This window comes from Muscardinus avellanarius (assembly GCF_963383645.1).
Source record: "Muscardinus avellanarius genome assembly, chromosome: 3".
Classification (NCBI taxonomy): Eukaryota; Metazoa; Chordata; class Mammalia; order Rodentia; family Gliridae; genus Muscardinus; species Muscardinus avellanarius.
Window position 1 is genome coordinate 32895981 of NC_137788.1, and position 16418 is coordinate 32912398.

Consider the following 16418-nt stretch of genomic DNA (forward strand, 5'->3'; position numbering starts at 1 on the left):
CTGGCCACACCTTCTTTCCCTTCAAATAGGTATGTTGGTTAGGTAGAATTCATCAAGGCATTTTGGGTGAAAGCAATAAAGAGATGTGTGAGCCAGGCGTGGTGATGCACACTTGCAATCCCAGCATTTGGGAGGCTGAGATAGGATCGCGGTTTGTGAACAGTCTCAGCTACTACTTAGGCACTCTGCAACTGAGACCCCATTTCAAAAAAAAAAAAAAAAAAAAAAAGTCAGGGGTGAGGGTGTAGCTTGGAGGTAGAAAGCCCCTGGGTTCCATCCCCAATACCACAAAGAAAAAAAAAAAAAAAGATGTGTGCCGGGCATGGTGGCACACGTTTGTAATCCCCGCGCTTGGAAGGCGGAGACAGGAGGATGGCGCAGGTTCGAAGCCAGCCGCACTGGTGTAAGAGAACCTGCTTCAGAAATATAAAATAGGTCTGGGAGTGTAGCCCAGAGGTAGAAGGGCTTCCAGGAACCCCAGTACCACCACCAAAAAAAAAAAAAAAAAAAAAATTAAAAAAGAGATGTGTGAATAAGTCCTTTTAATTTTAATGCAAATGTGCTTCTTAAAGCCAGAGGCATAAGAACTTACAAAAAATAAAGTAGAAGTATTTTAGTTATAAAGTTGCTTATGTGTCCTTAAGTCACTCCTTTCTTGGACTTCTTGTGTCTTAATCTATAGAATAAGTGAATTGGGCAAAAGTGACTCCCTTGGCACTAAGATTTTTACTGTTAGAAAATAAAATGTGTTAGGAAAGAGTTGGGAATAGTGTTCTGCATCCTGGAGTCCACCTAGTCAAAGGAATTTGAGATCACCAGCTTTTTACAGTTACCCTCCAAGATATCATATGGTAAGTGGTTTAATCTCATACTAAGATAATCAAGAGAGGAGGTTATTTTAATCTTACTCCATCCTCAGAACCCAAAATAGTGCTTTCTTTATAGTAGACATTCACTATATTGTTTTTATTTTGTTTTTGCGGTATTGGGGATGGAACCCAGGGACATTCTACCTCTGAGCTATACCCCAGCCGGATTTTTTTTTTTTTTTTTTTTTTTTTTTTTTTTTTTATTGTGGTACTGGGGTTCCTGGAAACCCTTCTACCTCCGGACTACACTCCCAGACCTATTTTATATATTTTTTTGGAAACAGGGTCTCTTAAGCCAGCAAGGCTGGCTTCGAACCAGCGCGATCCTTTCTATTCTTTGAAACAGGGTCTCACTGAGTTTTAAAGGGCTAAGTAGCTGAGACTGTCCACAAACTGAAGTCCTCCTGTCTCAGCCTCCCAAATGCTGGGATTACAAGCTTGCACCACCACACCCGGCAACATTCACTATTGACTGAATGCACATACAAGTCCCCTGAAATATCAGCAGTGGAATATCAGCAGATGCTGCAAGAAGAATAGATTCCCTCTGGATATGTTGGCATATGCCTGTAATCACAGTATTGAAAGGCTGAGACAGGAAGATTATAGATTTGAGGTCAGTCTCGGCAATCTAATAAGACCCTGTTTCAAAACAAAAAATAAACTGGGCCTGGTGGTGCACACTTGTTATCTCAGTGCTTGGGAGGCTGAGACAGGAGGATCGCGCGGGTTCAAAGCCAGCCTCAGCTACTGAGTGAGGCTCTCAGCAACTTAGTGAGACCCTGTTTCCAAATAAAGTATAAAATAGGTCTGGGAGTTTAGCTCGGAGGTAGAAAAGCCTCTGGGTTCCACCCACAGTACCACCAAAAAACTACAACAAAACAAAATATAAAGAGCTAGGGATGCCGGGCGTGGTGGCACACGCTTGTAATCCCCGTGCTTGGGAGGCAGAGACAGGAGCATCGCGCAGGTTTGAAGCCAGCCTTGTTGGCTTAAGAGACCCTGTTTCCAAATAAAAAAAAAAATATATATATAGGTCTGGGAGTGTAGCCCAGAAGTAGAAGGGTTCCATCCCCAGTACCACCAAAAAAAAAAAAACAAGGGCTGGGAGTGTAGCTCAAAGATAGAATGGCCCTGGGTTCAATCTCCAGTACAAAAAAAAAAAAAAAAAATGAACTCTAGAGCTTTTCAGTGCAGACTTAGTCTGCTAGAATATCAATTAAACATGCAGTTACCAGCAACAAAATAATTTTGATTGCATCTCATAAGTTGCCAACTTTGCCATACAGATCTTCCTGATTCAATTGAGTGGTGGTGGTTTCACTTTTAGCTTCATCAATTGTTTTGTAGCGTAGCACCCCATCAAATTAGGATAACCACCTTCAGATTGATGAATTCTGATTAAGTTTTTTGAGTTTTGTTTAAATAAGGATTGACACAGAGCTCCCAGTAACCTTTACAAAATTAGGACAGTAGGTCATGACAGAATATATATATATGTAGACATATATTTGTGCTGGCATTCTGCATTAATAATGTAGACTATTTCTGGCATAAAGCCTATAGGAGAAATCAATGAAATATAGGGATTAAAGTTGTAAGGAGCCAGTGAAATCTGAATAAAGGCAAAACTTTTCTGAGAAATCCTTAGTAGGAGTTTCTAGAATCCCTTTTTCCTCTGTAAAATAAGTAGATGAAGCTAGTTCAACTCTCAGGATCCTTCCATCTGCAAGAGATGGTTGTTTTATGAAATGCTGCCTGATAAGATGACAAGAGAAGGAAATCATAGCCTCCCTACAAGTTGTCCATATTCAAAGTATAATTGCTTTGTGAAATATCTTTTTGTTTGTTTTGTTTTTTTACAGTACTGAAAATGGAACCCAGGGGCATTGTATCTCCGAGTTACACCCCAGCCCTATTTTTTAGTCCTTTTTAATTTTGAAACAGGGTCTTATACTGAGTTGGGAAGGGCCTTCCTAAGAAGGCCTAAGTAGCTGAGGCTGTCCACGAACCATGATCCTCTGGTGTCAGCCTCCCTAATGCTGGGATTATAAGCTTGTGCCGCCTACATCTGTGTATAAAAAAGGACAGATCTAAAGCCATGCTCCCAACTAGGAGTATTGACCATTAAAAATGTAGAGAAACTATTTTGAATATATTTTTGAAACAAATTGTTGCAGAGTTAACATTTGCATATATAGATTTGCTAAATTGGTGAAATATTATTTTTTAAAGTTTTTCCTGCTAAGTATGTAGGCCCAGGCCTGTAATCTCAATATTTGGGAGGCTGAGACAGGATGATCACAGGTTTAAGGACAGCTTCAGCAACTTAGCAAGACTCTCATCAACCTAGTGAGACCATGTTTACAAATAAAAATAAAATAGGGCTAAGGGTGTTACTTGAAGGAAAATGTCCCTGGGTTCAAACTCTAGTACCATTAAATTAAAAAGTTTTATGAGATACGTGAGCTCCTTTTCTTCCATTTTCAGAGGGTTCTTAGAAGTAAACATTGAGCCTGTCGTTTCTGTGGATAAACATAGAACTCAACAAGTAGTAATACCTGAAATGATTTAGAATGAACTCATTCAGATCCTTTGTATACACACATGTTTAAGTGCATACAATGTATACATGGCTAAATAGATGTATATAGATATATTCATACACATCTAATAAGTGGCAGTAGCAACGAAGTTTTATAGAAAAGGCAAAATTCCAAAGCTTATTTGCTATTTCTCTCCTGGAATCTAAGGCCTACTGAATGCAAACCGTTTCTTAAACCCCTTACTCACAGACTTTTTCTGTCTTAATTCCATCAACTAGTTCAAAGGAATAAAAAAGCCTTTTGGATAAAGTAGGGGTTTTATACAATTTAACTTTTCTAGCCAAGTGTAGTGTCGTATGCTTGTAATCCCAGCATTTGGGAGGCTGAGACATGAGGATCATGGTTCGCAGATCTACTGAGTAGCCTCAGCTACTTAGTGAAGCTCTTTGCAACTCAGTGAGACCCTGTTTCAAAATAAAGGGAAAAAAATAGCTAAGGCGGATCCTCAGAGGTGGAATGCCCCTGGGTTCCACCCCCAGTACCACAAAAATTAATTAATTAATTAATTTTCCAAGGGACTCTCTTTAAGCAAAAATTAGGGAGCATTGCAATCACAGTTCAATATTCAAATATTCAAACAGAACCTTCATGGGTTTGTTTGCTTTCCCTAACACCATTCCTATACAAGGATTTATTGGTTCACAGAATAAATATTTATTCAGTACCTACTCTGTGCCAGATCCTGGGCTCCTATAGTAAGTGGAATTGGCATGGTTCCCGTCCTTGTGAAACATAAACTACAGTGGGGGAGGCAGACAGTAAGTAAAAAATGACTCATGTAAATATATAGTTACAAACCATGACAAATGCTTTGAATAAAAAGACAGATGTCAGTGGAGTTGAAGACAATAGGATGGAGTCCAGAAATATTTTGGAGGTAGAACCAACAAGACCTGGTGTAATGGCTTTTGTATTGGAGTGAGGTAGGGCATTAACAAGGATGACTTTGGGGTTCTAGACTCTCTCTGTGCGCGCGCGCGCGCGCGCGCGTGTGTGTGTGTGTGTGTGTGTGTGTGTGTGTTGCTAGGGATTGAACCAGGGGCATTCTATCTTTGAGCTACACCCAGAGCCCTATTATTTTTTATTTGGAAACAGGGTTTACTAGGTTGCTGAGAGCCTCACTAAATTGCTGAGGCTGGCTTTGAACCTGCAATCCTTTTATCTCAGCATCCCAAGTACTGGGATTACAGGTGTGCACCATCACACCAGCTTTTAGAGTGAGACGATAAGGCAGGAGTAAATTGTCAATTTAAGGATGAACAAATTTGGGGAGGCAATTTAGAGAAGGACAAATTTTAGAGGACAGGAAATGGAAAATACTATTTTATTTTACAGCTGTTAGGTTCAAGATGTCTGTGAGTCATTTTTGTGAATATAATAAAAAAGCAGTTAAATATGTAGAATTGAAACTCAGATATAATTGAGACTCATAAGCATTTGCCAGTGGGCTCTGAGGCCCACGGAGAGCAAACTCATTATTTAAACTCACAGGCTTTCTTATATTACAGGGTTAATATTTAAAGCCAAGAGAATGGGTGTCAGTGCCCAGGAAGAGTATCAAAACTTAGGAAGAGAGCCTACGACCGGCATCCTCCCTTCATTCTTACTCCCAAAGACTCCAGCATTTAGAGATCTAGAAGAGAAAGGAAAAAAAAAAAAAAAGACATCAATAAAAGATATAAGGACTCGGTATCGTGGAGCATGCCTATAATGCCAGTAGTTGGGAGGCTTAGGCAGGAGGAGCACAGATTGAGGCCAGCCTCAGAGGTTTAACAAGACTCTCTCAGAAATCTATCAGGACCATGTGTCAAAAAATAAAAAGTATAGCAAGCGTGGTGGTGTACACTTGTAATCCCAGTGCTTGGGAGGCTGAGGCAGGAGGATCGCACAGGTTTGAAACCAGCCTCATCTACTTAGGGTCTCAGCAACTTAGTGAGACCCTGTGTCCAAATAAAATATAAAATAGGTCTGGGAGTATAGCCTGGAGGTAGAAACCCTCTGGGTTTAACCCTCAGTACCACCAAAAATAAATAAATAAATAATACTGGGGGAGCCAGGCATGGTGGCACACACTTATAATCTTAGCATTTGGGAGGCTGAGACAGGAGTTCTTGTACTTGGGACAAGAGGATCACCAGTTTGAAGCCAGTCTCAGCAATTTAGTGAGGCTTTCAACAATTTAGTGAGACCTTTTGTTACATAAAAAATAAAATAGGGCTGAGGATGTAATGTAGATCAGAGGTAGAATGCCACTGGGCTCAAACCCCAGCACCATAAAAATTAAAAAGAAAATAAAAAGTCCTTTGGGAAGCCAGGTGTTGTGGCGCACGATTGTAATCCCAGCATTTAGGAGGCTGAGACAGGAGAATCATGGTTCGCAAATAGCCTCAGCTACTTAGTGAGGCTCTTTGCAAATCAGTGAGACCCTGTTTCATAATAAAGAATGAAAAATAGGGCTGAGGGTATAGCTCAGAGGTAGAATGCCCCTGGGTTCCATTCCCAGTAATGCAATAAATAAATACGTTCTTTGGGAAAATTTTTGTCTTTTGTCCCTGTTGCATCTTATAGCCTTTGCAATACATTTATACAAGTAAACCGCTCTGGGAAATATCGTGCCAGTGTTGCTTAGTTCATAACATGGCATAGTCCCGTTTTACTAACTGAAGTATTAGGAGTAGGAATTTCAATGTATTGAAAAGCACTAATTTTGCAAAACAGCTTTATTTGAGGATTGAAAGAAGAGAATGTTTTCAAATTGTTTTCTTTAATATTCTGTTTGCTTGTATTAAAAATGGATACCTAGATAATATTTAGAGGTGCTTTCCTATGTTTTCAACTTCTGAAAACTACTTGAGAAAATTGTCCTTTGTCCCTGCCAACTTAACACAGAAAGCAGAGGTGTGATGGGCAGGAGTGTCAAATGCTCTTATAGGCCAGGCGTACTTGGGAGGCTGAGACAGGAGGATCACAGGTTTGCAGCCAGCCTCAGCTACTTAGTGAGACACACTGCAGCTTAGTGAGACCCTATTTTACTTTTCTGTATTACTTACAGTTCTGTCCAATAGAACCTCCTGCCAATATGTTCCTAGTTATGACCCCATTCAGTAGATACCAGCCACATAGGGCTGTTGACCACATGAAATGTGATTAGGAATGGGGTTTTCAAATTTTAAATTTAATTTTAATAGCCACGTATAGCTGCTGGCTATCATGTTAGTACCAAAAAAATAAATAAATACCAGATATAATATTAGAGAGTCTTTGATTACTGGGTTAAAGGGACCCTTCACTGTAGACTTGATATCTTCCCTCTCTATCTTTGGTACTCTGCCTTTGCCTTCCTAACCCCCCATCCCCTATTACCACCATTACATTGTTTGTACCAAAGCAACTTTAATCAATGTGAGAGTGCCCCCACCTTTTCTGTTGATCTTTCTACTGGGGATTTAACCCAAGGACTTTCTACCTAAAAATCACATTTCTGGCCTTGTAAATTTAATTTATTTTTATTTTTATTTTGAAACAGTCTTGCTAAATTGCTGAGGGTGGCCTGGAACCTGCAATATTCTTGTCTCAGCCTCCCAAGTAGTAGGATTACCAGCATGCACCACCATGCCCAGCAGCAGATACTTCTTTTTTTTTCTTTTTTGCAGTACTGGGGGTGAAACCTGGGGGCATTCTACCTCTGAGCTACACCCCCAGCCCAATTTTTTTAATTCTTTATTTTGAAACAAGGTCTCACTGAGTTGCAAAGGACCTCACTAAGTAGCTAAGGCTGTCCATTTACTGGCGATCCTCCTGTCTCAGCTTCCCAAATGCTGGGACTACAAGTGTGCACCAACCATGCCCAGCCAGATTTTTCTAAAGCGAAAACACCATTAATGTTACAAAGTGGAATTGTAGTTCTTGCATTTTCTGGGAACCATGTTGTTGGAGAAAGTCATTTTAGCTGAATTACCTTGTAGTGTTGCCTAACAAAATATGGTAATAATCAAATTATAGCGTAAGATAAAGTGCACTGGAGGCTTTCCTTCTCTGCTGACTCATTTATCCAACCATAGACCATTCTTTTTGGGATCAGATTCCTAATTCATGTGTGATCTGTGGTCTCATGTAGTCCAAAATTAGTCTTGCCCAAACTTGTAATTTTCTTTTGTGTTTATTATTGTCTTTCATTTTCTGTCATCCCCTGGCTTTAATTACTCACCTGTCACTGAAACTGAAGGGACTTTTCATGAAAGGAAAAGTATGGAGTTACAGGCCTATAATCCCAGCTCTTTGGGAGGTTGAGACAAGAGGATCACAAGTTCGAGGCTAGCCTGGATAACTTAGTGAGACCCTGTTTCAAAATACAAAATACAAAAGGCCGGAGGTTAACTCAGTGGTAGAACACTTGTTTAGAATGTACAAGGCCCTGAATTCAGTCCCCAGTACTGCAATAAAAAACAACAAAAGAATGGAAATAAATCAGGCTAGTAGAATATGGCTGATTTTATCCTTGTTTAAACTGAAAGAAATGTGATGTTAGGGACAGAAATCTATTTCTTTTCCTTAAGACTCATTATTGCAAAAGTATCATTTTCTTCTGGTTCCTTTTGTTTTCTTCTAGAAATGACTTGAGTTGTAATAGAACCTTAATAGTAGTAGAGGAAAATGTGTGCATTCCTTGTTTGTTACACTTGTTTATATTGTTATAAAATTCCATTGTTTCAGGATGAACATGATACATGGTATAATCTTTTTTAAAGTATTTTATGTGTGTGTGTGCATCTCACTCAGAATATGTGTCTGAAGTTAAGGACTACTGTTTCAAGATTATTGGCTATGTGTGATGTGTGGTCTGTGGCCCCGAAACAGAATGAAGTTAAAATGACCACTGGGAGATTAAGCTATGGGGTTGGCATTTTTCACATTGTTAATGTGTTTTGAGTAATTGAGTTATTCATCCTAGTCAGAGAAAAGCATTGCCTACTATTAGTGATCAGTTGAGTATATTCTCCAAGGTGGTTTTCATCTTAAATACCCAGCATCATTTTTCCCTTTTAAGATCATATATATTATACTTATTTTGCAGTATTCTGAGTGTGGTGCTTCTTTATTTCCTTGTAGCTTTTTATATTAAAAATTCAGGAAAATTATTTGTGTGAGGGGGGTACTGGGGATGGAACCCAGGGGCATTCTATCTCCAAGCTACACATCCAGCACTATTTTTTATTTTGAAACAGGGTCTCACTGAGTTGCAAAGGACCTCACTAAGTAGCTGAGGCTGGCTGAGAACTGCGATCCTGCTTTCTCAGCCTCCCAAATGCTGGGATTACAAGCGTGCACCACCACACTTGGCTGGAAAGTATTTTCTTTAAACCATGAGTTATTGGGTTAAAGACCTAAGTAGTACCATAACTTTCTGTAGTTACATGTCCATAGAAAAATGTATATATGAAATCACATGTTGCCTTGATATTTCATGGTGCAGAGGGCTTGTTTTTCTTTTTATTCCTGGTCCTCTTTTATTAAATAATAAATCTCTCAAGATTTATTATTAAATAATTAATAATTAATAATTAAATAATAAATCTCTCAATAACCACGATCCTCTGGTCTCCACCTCCCGAATGCAAGGATTACAAGCGTGTATTACCACACCCAGCGACCGGAGGATCATAGTTCACCAACAGCCTCAGCTACTTAGTGAGGCCCTTTGCAACTCAGTGAGACCCTGTTTCAAAAAATAAAAAGGTTAAAAAATAGGGCTGGGGGTGTAGTTTGGAGGTACAATGCCCCTGGGTTCCATCTCGGTACTGCAAAAAAAAAAAAAAAAAAAAAAAAAGAATAACCAGTCACTGTGTGGCATAATGGATCTAACAGCCTATAAATGAAATCTTCTTTGGTTTGCAATTATCCAGATGTTTCAGAAAGAACAAGTGGATCCTCTTCAGGTGAAATTGCAGCAGGTGAATGGACTTGGCCAGGGATTAATTCAGAGTGCAGGAAAAAACTGTGATGTGCAGGGTTTAGAACATGACATGGAAGAAATAAATGCTCGATGGAATACACTGAATAAAAAGGTAAGTTGCAAGGGGTTAGGTAACAACTGTGCTGGGACCAGAAGTCAAAGAAAGAGACATCTAAATCTAAAGATACCTTGGATAATAGATTTAAATAAAAATTCAGTCATGGCACTCTACAGTTGCTGAAGGGATCATTAGTGATTTAAAAACTGCTCTCTGCCGGGCATGGTGGCGCACGCTTGTAATCCCCGCGCTTGGGAGGCAGAGACAGGAGGATTGCGCTGGTTCGGAGCCAGCCTTGCTGGCTTAAGAGACCCTGTTTCCACATAAAGTTAAAAAAAAAAAAATGGGTCTGGGAATGTAGCCCGGAGGTAGAAGGGCTTCCAGGAACCCCAGTACCACCAAAAAAAAAATAAATAAATAAAAACTGCTCTCTACATTCTTATAACGAGCCTGCATGTCTGTGGCACAGGTAGCACAAAGAATTGCACAACTACAGGAGGCTTTGTTGCATTGTGGGAAGTTTCAAGATGCCTTAGAGCCATTGCTCAGCTGGTTGGCAGACACTGAGGAGCTCATAGCCAATCAGAAACCTCCATCTGCTGAGTATAAAGTGGTGAAAGCACAGATCCAAGAACAGAAGGTAAGTAAGAATGTTGGGGCAATGAACTGAAACAGCCATGGGGAGTAGCAGACAACACATTTGCTTATAGTTTAAGAGTAAGAGTTTTAGTAGAATCTTAACCTACTTTGTGTCATCCAGAAAAATAGAAATTAGTTTTCACCATCTTACTATAATCTGCTAGTTTACTGTGGGAGATGTTAGCCTGAACAAGCTTACTTGTTCATATATCCTAGTTCAGTGTTTCCTCCACAGCTTTATATTTAAGGTTTTTGGTATTTTGGAGTCAGCAGTATTCTAAATAATGTTATATATTATGTACAACACTCTGTCTTTATTCTTTGTTGGTTTAATTTCTATTTCAGTGTATTTTTCTTTTTTAACAAAAGTTCATCCCAAAGGAAATTTTACTTTACTTTTTGCTAGTTTTATTGAGGTATAGTTAACAAAATTGTATATATTTACAGTGTATAAGATGATGTTTTGATATACATATGCATTGTATAATTACCTTATGCTAATTGTGTATCCCTTACCTTGCATAATAACCATTTTTCAGTGCACTTTTGGTTCAGAGAAGGTTCCCTGTTATCACATAATGACAGAGCACCATTTTAAATTTAAGCATGTAAAAGTTTATGTGGATGGCAAAAAATATGCTGTATTTCATATTTTTGCCTCAAAAGATAGAAAAGGCTTTTTTGTTCAGTTAAGTTTAGGATTTGGAAGGGTAGGGTTGTTTTGTTGTTGTTTCTTTCTATTTCAGATTTTTTAATGACCTCCTGTGTGGTCACTTTTCATTCTTTTTAAACTTATATATCACAGTTGCTCCAGCGGCTCCTAGATGACCGAAGGGCCACAGTTGACATGCTTCAGGCAGAAGGAGGCAGAATAGCCCAGTCAGCTGAGCTGGCTGATAGAGAGAAAATCACCGGGCAGCTGGAGAGTCTGGAAAGTAGATGGGCTGAACTGCTCAGCAAGGCTGCAGCCAGGTAAGGCCAGAGGGTTTGTTTATGCTTTTGTTTTTCCAGTGCTAGGCCTGAATCTGAGCCTCACACACGGTAGGCAAGCACTCTACCAATGAGCCATACATAACTCAAGCCCCCTAAGAGGCTTTGAAGAATGGATGAATATTGTTCTCTGTTCAACTTACTGTCAATAAAGAACTTTAAAAGTTCCTGGATGATTCATATAGTGCTTTAAAAGGTGTTTAATGGCTTTTATTTATTTTTTTTAATTAATTAATTTTTTTTTTTCGGTGGTACTGGGGTTCCTGGAAGCCCTTCTACTCCCACGGGCTACACTCCCAGACCTATTTTTTAATACTTTTTTATGTGGAAACAGGGTCTCTTAAGCCAGCGCGGCTGGCTTCGAACCTGCACAATCCTTCTGTCTCCACCTCCCAAGCGTGAGGATTATAAGCGTGTGCCACCACGCCCAGCTAATGGCTTTTATTTGAAGAATGATGATTTTAGAGATGATCCTTGTACCAGATTCAAGAAATGAGTTTCAACTACACAAATTAGTGGGAGAACTGGAAGACTCATTGATTTCTGTGGTGGTTTTGTGCTAGTTATGGTTCCAAATGGCAGACACAGATTTCTACAGTTCAGCCAAGTTATTTTCTGAGGTTTTTTTTTTTTTTTTTTTTAAGATTTTTTCCCCCTTAGCCGGGCGTGGTGGCACACACTTGTAATCCCCACCCTTGGGAGGCAGAGACAGGAGGATCGCACAGGTTCGAAGCCAGCCATACATGCTCATGGCTTAGGAGACCCTGTTTCCAAATAAAAATGTAAAAATAGTCTGGGAGTGTAGCCCGGAGGAACCCCAGTACCACCAAAAATAAAAAAAATTAAAAAAGATTTTTCCCCCTTAACATTTATAAACAACGCTTTGATGTTTGGAATTAAAATTTGTTATACTTCTTTTCTATTAGCATATCCTGATAGCTGTTTTTGCATCTAGGAACTAGTCTTAAGATTCTGTTAAATATATGAGCACTCAAAAAATACATGGATATTTTTCAATACTTGGCTAAAAGGCAGAAGTATACTTTCTTCCTCCAAAGAAGGTGGTACTGGGCGTAGTGGCGCACGCTTGTAATCCTCGCGCTTGGGAGGTGGAAACAGGAGGATCGCACAGGTTTGAAGCCAGCCACGCTGGCTTAAGAGACCCTGTTTCCACATAAAAAAAAAGTACTAAAAAATAGGTCTGGGAGTGTAGCCCGTGGGAGTAGAAGGACTTCCAGGAACCTCAGTACCACCTCTTCCTCCCTCCCTCTTTCTTTCTTTCTTTCTTTCTTTCTTTCTTTCTTTCTTTCTTTCTTTCTTTCTTTCTTTCTTATGGTACTAGAAGTGGAACCCAGGGGCATTCTACCTCCAAGCTATACTCCCAGACCTATATAATTTTTTAAATTTAGAAATAGGGTCTCACAGCTGGGCATGGTGGTGCATGCTTGTAATCCTCCTGTCTCAGCCTCCTAGATACTGGGTTCATAAGTCTGTGCCACTGTACCTGGTTCGAGATTATGTATTTTAGTAAGGTGTGGTGACTCACATTTGTAATATCAGTACTTGGGAGGCTGAGACAGGAGGATTGCAGATACGTGTGCAGCCTTAGCAACTGAGGCCTCCACAATTTAGTGAAACTCTGTTTCAAAATTAAAAAAGTAAGCCGGGTGTGGTGGCGCACGCTTGTAATCCCCGCTCTTGGGAGGCTGAGACAGGATCACGCAGATTCGAAGCCATCCTCAGCTGGTTTAAGAGACCCTGTTTCCAAATAAAAATATAAAATAGGTCTGGGAGTGTAGCCCGAAGGTAGAAGGCCCCTGGGTTCCATCCCCAGTACCACCAAAAAAAAATTTTTTTAATTAAAAAAATAAAATAAGCCTGGGGTAATGTGTCCCTGGGTTTAATCCTCAGTACCACACATACAAGAAAAGATTATATATTTTACTTACTACTGATTGAAAATGTATTTTAAAGGCTGGCATAAATAAACTAGGAAAGGAATCCTATATAATACTTAGGTTGTCCCTTAAAAAATGGTAACATCTAGAAATGTGTTTTTCTTTGTATCAAATATAATTGAATTTCCAGATAACTAATATGCTTTTTATTTAAACTATTTCTTATTAAGATAAGATTTTAGGACATAGTCAGCATAGGATCTGGCACCATGCAGGTGTTCAATAAAGTTTTACTAAATGCATCACATATTTCCAGACCTTTTCATATGGTGTATCATTCAATCTGTTCTCAGCAATTCAAACTCAGCATTGTGGCCTTTCATTATTAATATGTGTGCTAGGACAAATTCTGTGATTGTTTTCTGTCTTTTGCACTATCAAAATGCCTTCGGCATCCAGGCTTACTCTCTTTATAATTTGCTGCTTTTAATATATAGAGTACTTGAAATTCAAACTCAGCATGGGTGTTACATTAAGTAAGAATTAAGATTCCAGGTCAATTATACAAAGTCTTTAATTCTTTTGGCTACTGTTTTTGTTTTGTTTTGTTGTTTTGTAGTACGGGGGATATTTCTTTCTTTTAAAAAATAATTAAAAATAAAGCTTTAAACATCTTTTTAAAAGGAAAAGATTTCAGCTGGGCATAGTGGTGCATGCTTGTACTCCCAGTACTTGGGAGACTGAAACAGGAAGATGGGGGGGCTGTTCACAGACAGCCTCAGCTACTTAGTGAGGCCCTCTGCAACTTAGTGAGATCTTGATTCAAAATAAATTGGGCTGGGGTGTAGCTCAGAGGTAGAATACCCCTAGGTTCAATCCCTAGCACCACACACACACACACACACACACACACACACACACACACACAACAAAAAGAAAAGATTTTTTTTTTATTTTTATTTTTGTCTACTGGGGACAGAATGTAGGGGCATTCTACCTCTGAGCTACATTCCATGCTCTTCTTATTTTTTATTTTGAAACAGGGTTCCACTAAGTCACTGAGGTTGGCCTCAGACCTATGATCCTCTCATCTTAGCCTCCCAAGTACTGGGATTATAGGCATGTACCACCATGCCTGGCTTTTTTGGCTATTATTTTTGTTGGCAAATTCAGCCAGTCTGAGATCAGATATTTGCCTTAAATTTGCATTCACAGTTATGTTCAGCACTTGGAACTGCCAGAAGCCTGTTTTGGGAGACGGGAAGGGAGTTCTAGCTTAGAAAACTACACTACCTTTTTCTTCAGATACTCTTCACTCATGTGTGAAGATAGTAGTAACAGAGAGACAGGAAGACTGGTGATATTTTTATTCCTTTAAAAACTTTGGCCACATGTTCAGATGGCATATTTCATCCTCATATATGTCAAGGTGGTATAAGAAGAAAGAATGTGAGATCTGATTCTATTTGCCACTCTACTATTGCTCCTTACTAGGTGACTGGAAAGTCTTTAAGTCTTCAGGGCCAGTTTTCTCTTTTATAATGGTGGGATAATGATCCTGCCCTCCTTAGAATGTTATGATAAGATTATAATAAAGTAATGCTACGAAGACCTTTCAAATAGTGAAGTGCTACATAATGTGTGTTCGGTTTACTACTGGTATTTAAACTGTGCCTTCTAGACTTTTAAAGTTGAATTTATTATTACTATTGTGTCTTAATGGGACTTTGCCTGAACAGTTTGTTCTCTATATTTTTGTAGGCAAAAACAGCTGGAAGATATCCTGGTTCTGGCCAAACAATTCCACGAGACAGCTGAGCCTATTTCTGACTTCTTATCTGTCACAGAGAAAAAGCTTGCTAACTCGGAACCTGTTGGCACACAGACCGCCAAAATACAGCAGCAGATCATTCGGCACAAGGTAGGAAAGAGAGTGAACAAAAGCACAGAAACGAGGTAGAAATCCTAGACGTTAAAGAACTGCCTCCAGCTTTCTAGGAAATGTATTTTATGGGGTTTTATTTTTAAGTTTAATTTTAAATCAGGTCAAATTACTAAGTAGAAAAGCAACATTCTTGAAGTAAAAGTAAAAATTGACTACTAGGCCACTATCAGAAAAATAAACAGCTTTTGTTCTACTTTTCGTGTTATTCCTGCCCTTCTGTAGGTGACTTTATTATTTAATTTGTTACATCATTTGTTATTCATTGTTTTATGTTTGCCTTTCATTTATTTTGTTTCTGCTATTCATTTTTTTCCATCTGGATTTCCAGGCTCTGGAGGAAGAAATAGAAAACCATGCAACAGATGTGCACCAGGCTGTCAAAATTGGACAGTCTCTCTCCTCCCTGACATGTCCTGCAGAACAGGGTGTGCTGTCAGAAAAGCTAGACTCGTTGCAGGCCCGATACAGTGACATTCATGACCGGTGCTGTCGGAAGGCAGCCCTGCTTGAACAAGCACTGTCCAATGCTAGACTGTTTGGGGAGGATGAGGTGGAGGTGCTCAACTGGCTGGCTGAGGTTGAGGACAAGCTCAGTTCAGTGTTCGTAAAGGATTACAGACAGGATATCCTGCAGAAACAGCATGCTGACCACCTGGTATTTGTGTTTTCCATTCTTACTGGTTATGTTACAAAGTTGTCATTTTGATTTGTGTTTCTCTTTTTTTCTTCCTTTTTTTTTTTCTTTATTGCAAACACTTCAATTTTATTTTATTTTAAGTGCATAGTTTACAGACTTGGTGCTAAGGACTAATCTTTTATGATGGGTCCATAAAAATACTTGTATTGAACAAATTAAATCAAATTCCAGAAAATGGTCAGGGCCCATCTCAACTCCAAATCATGATTCCATCATTAGATAAATATTATTAGCTTTCTGTTTGAGGAGGTATATGAAAGATAATGAACATTAACAAAATCACATAAGTCTACATAGTGCCCAAGATTTTATTACACCATTATAACTTTTAGAATATTTCTGGAATTTATATACTCAAATTCTAGGGATTCTCTGTCATAATAGAAAGAAGAATATGTCTTTTTAAATTTATTGTTATGAAATTTCTTTGGGGGTAGTAAAAATAGGCAAAGCAATCTAAGATGCTTTTGTTTGCTTCATTAACTTCAAATGTAAAGAATCTTGACCCAGGATCGTGTGTGTATGTGTGTGTTTATGTATGCGCACATTTGCAAGTGTTGGTTCTAGTACTCAGGGCCTCATGCAGGCTAGGCAAGCGCTTTGCCACTGAGCTGTACCCCTAGCCCACGAAGATCCTAACATAGGTCAATTTGTTACTACTTTCTTTTCTTAAATACTCTATTTTACTCTGTATTTTGGACACAGTAGGTGTTCTTTTGGTACCAGTTGATTGGTAGAAATCTCTCTCATCCAGCACAAAGGA

At 39.0% G+C, this 16418-nt stretch overlaps 1 protein-coding gene across 5 annotated transcripts in view; it reads left to right on the plus strand.

The window, feature by feature from the left end:
- The window catches only part of MACF1 (microtubule actin crosslinking factor 1), a gene marked incomplete at both ends in the record, with an annotated part of 419220 nt that overhangs the window by 329597 nt on the left and 73205 nt on the right, over positions 1–16418 (plus strand). For 3 of the 5 annotated variants that reach the window (XM_080692742.1, XM_080692743.1, XM_080692745.1), the window contains 4 exons: positions 9379–9540; positions 9956–10126; positions 10931–11097; positions 14775–14934. In XM_080692742.1, coding sequence (XP_080548868.1) covers positions 9379–9540; positions 9956–10126; positions 10931–11097; positions 14775–14934 — 660 coding nt within the window. Of the gene's footprint in view, positions 1–9378; positions 9541–9955; positions 10127–10930; positions 11098–14774; positions 14935–15286; positions 15614–16418 lie in introns of all 5 variants that reach the window. The other 2 variants (XM_080692741.1, XM_080692744.1) reach the window with 1 other exon arrangement.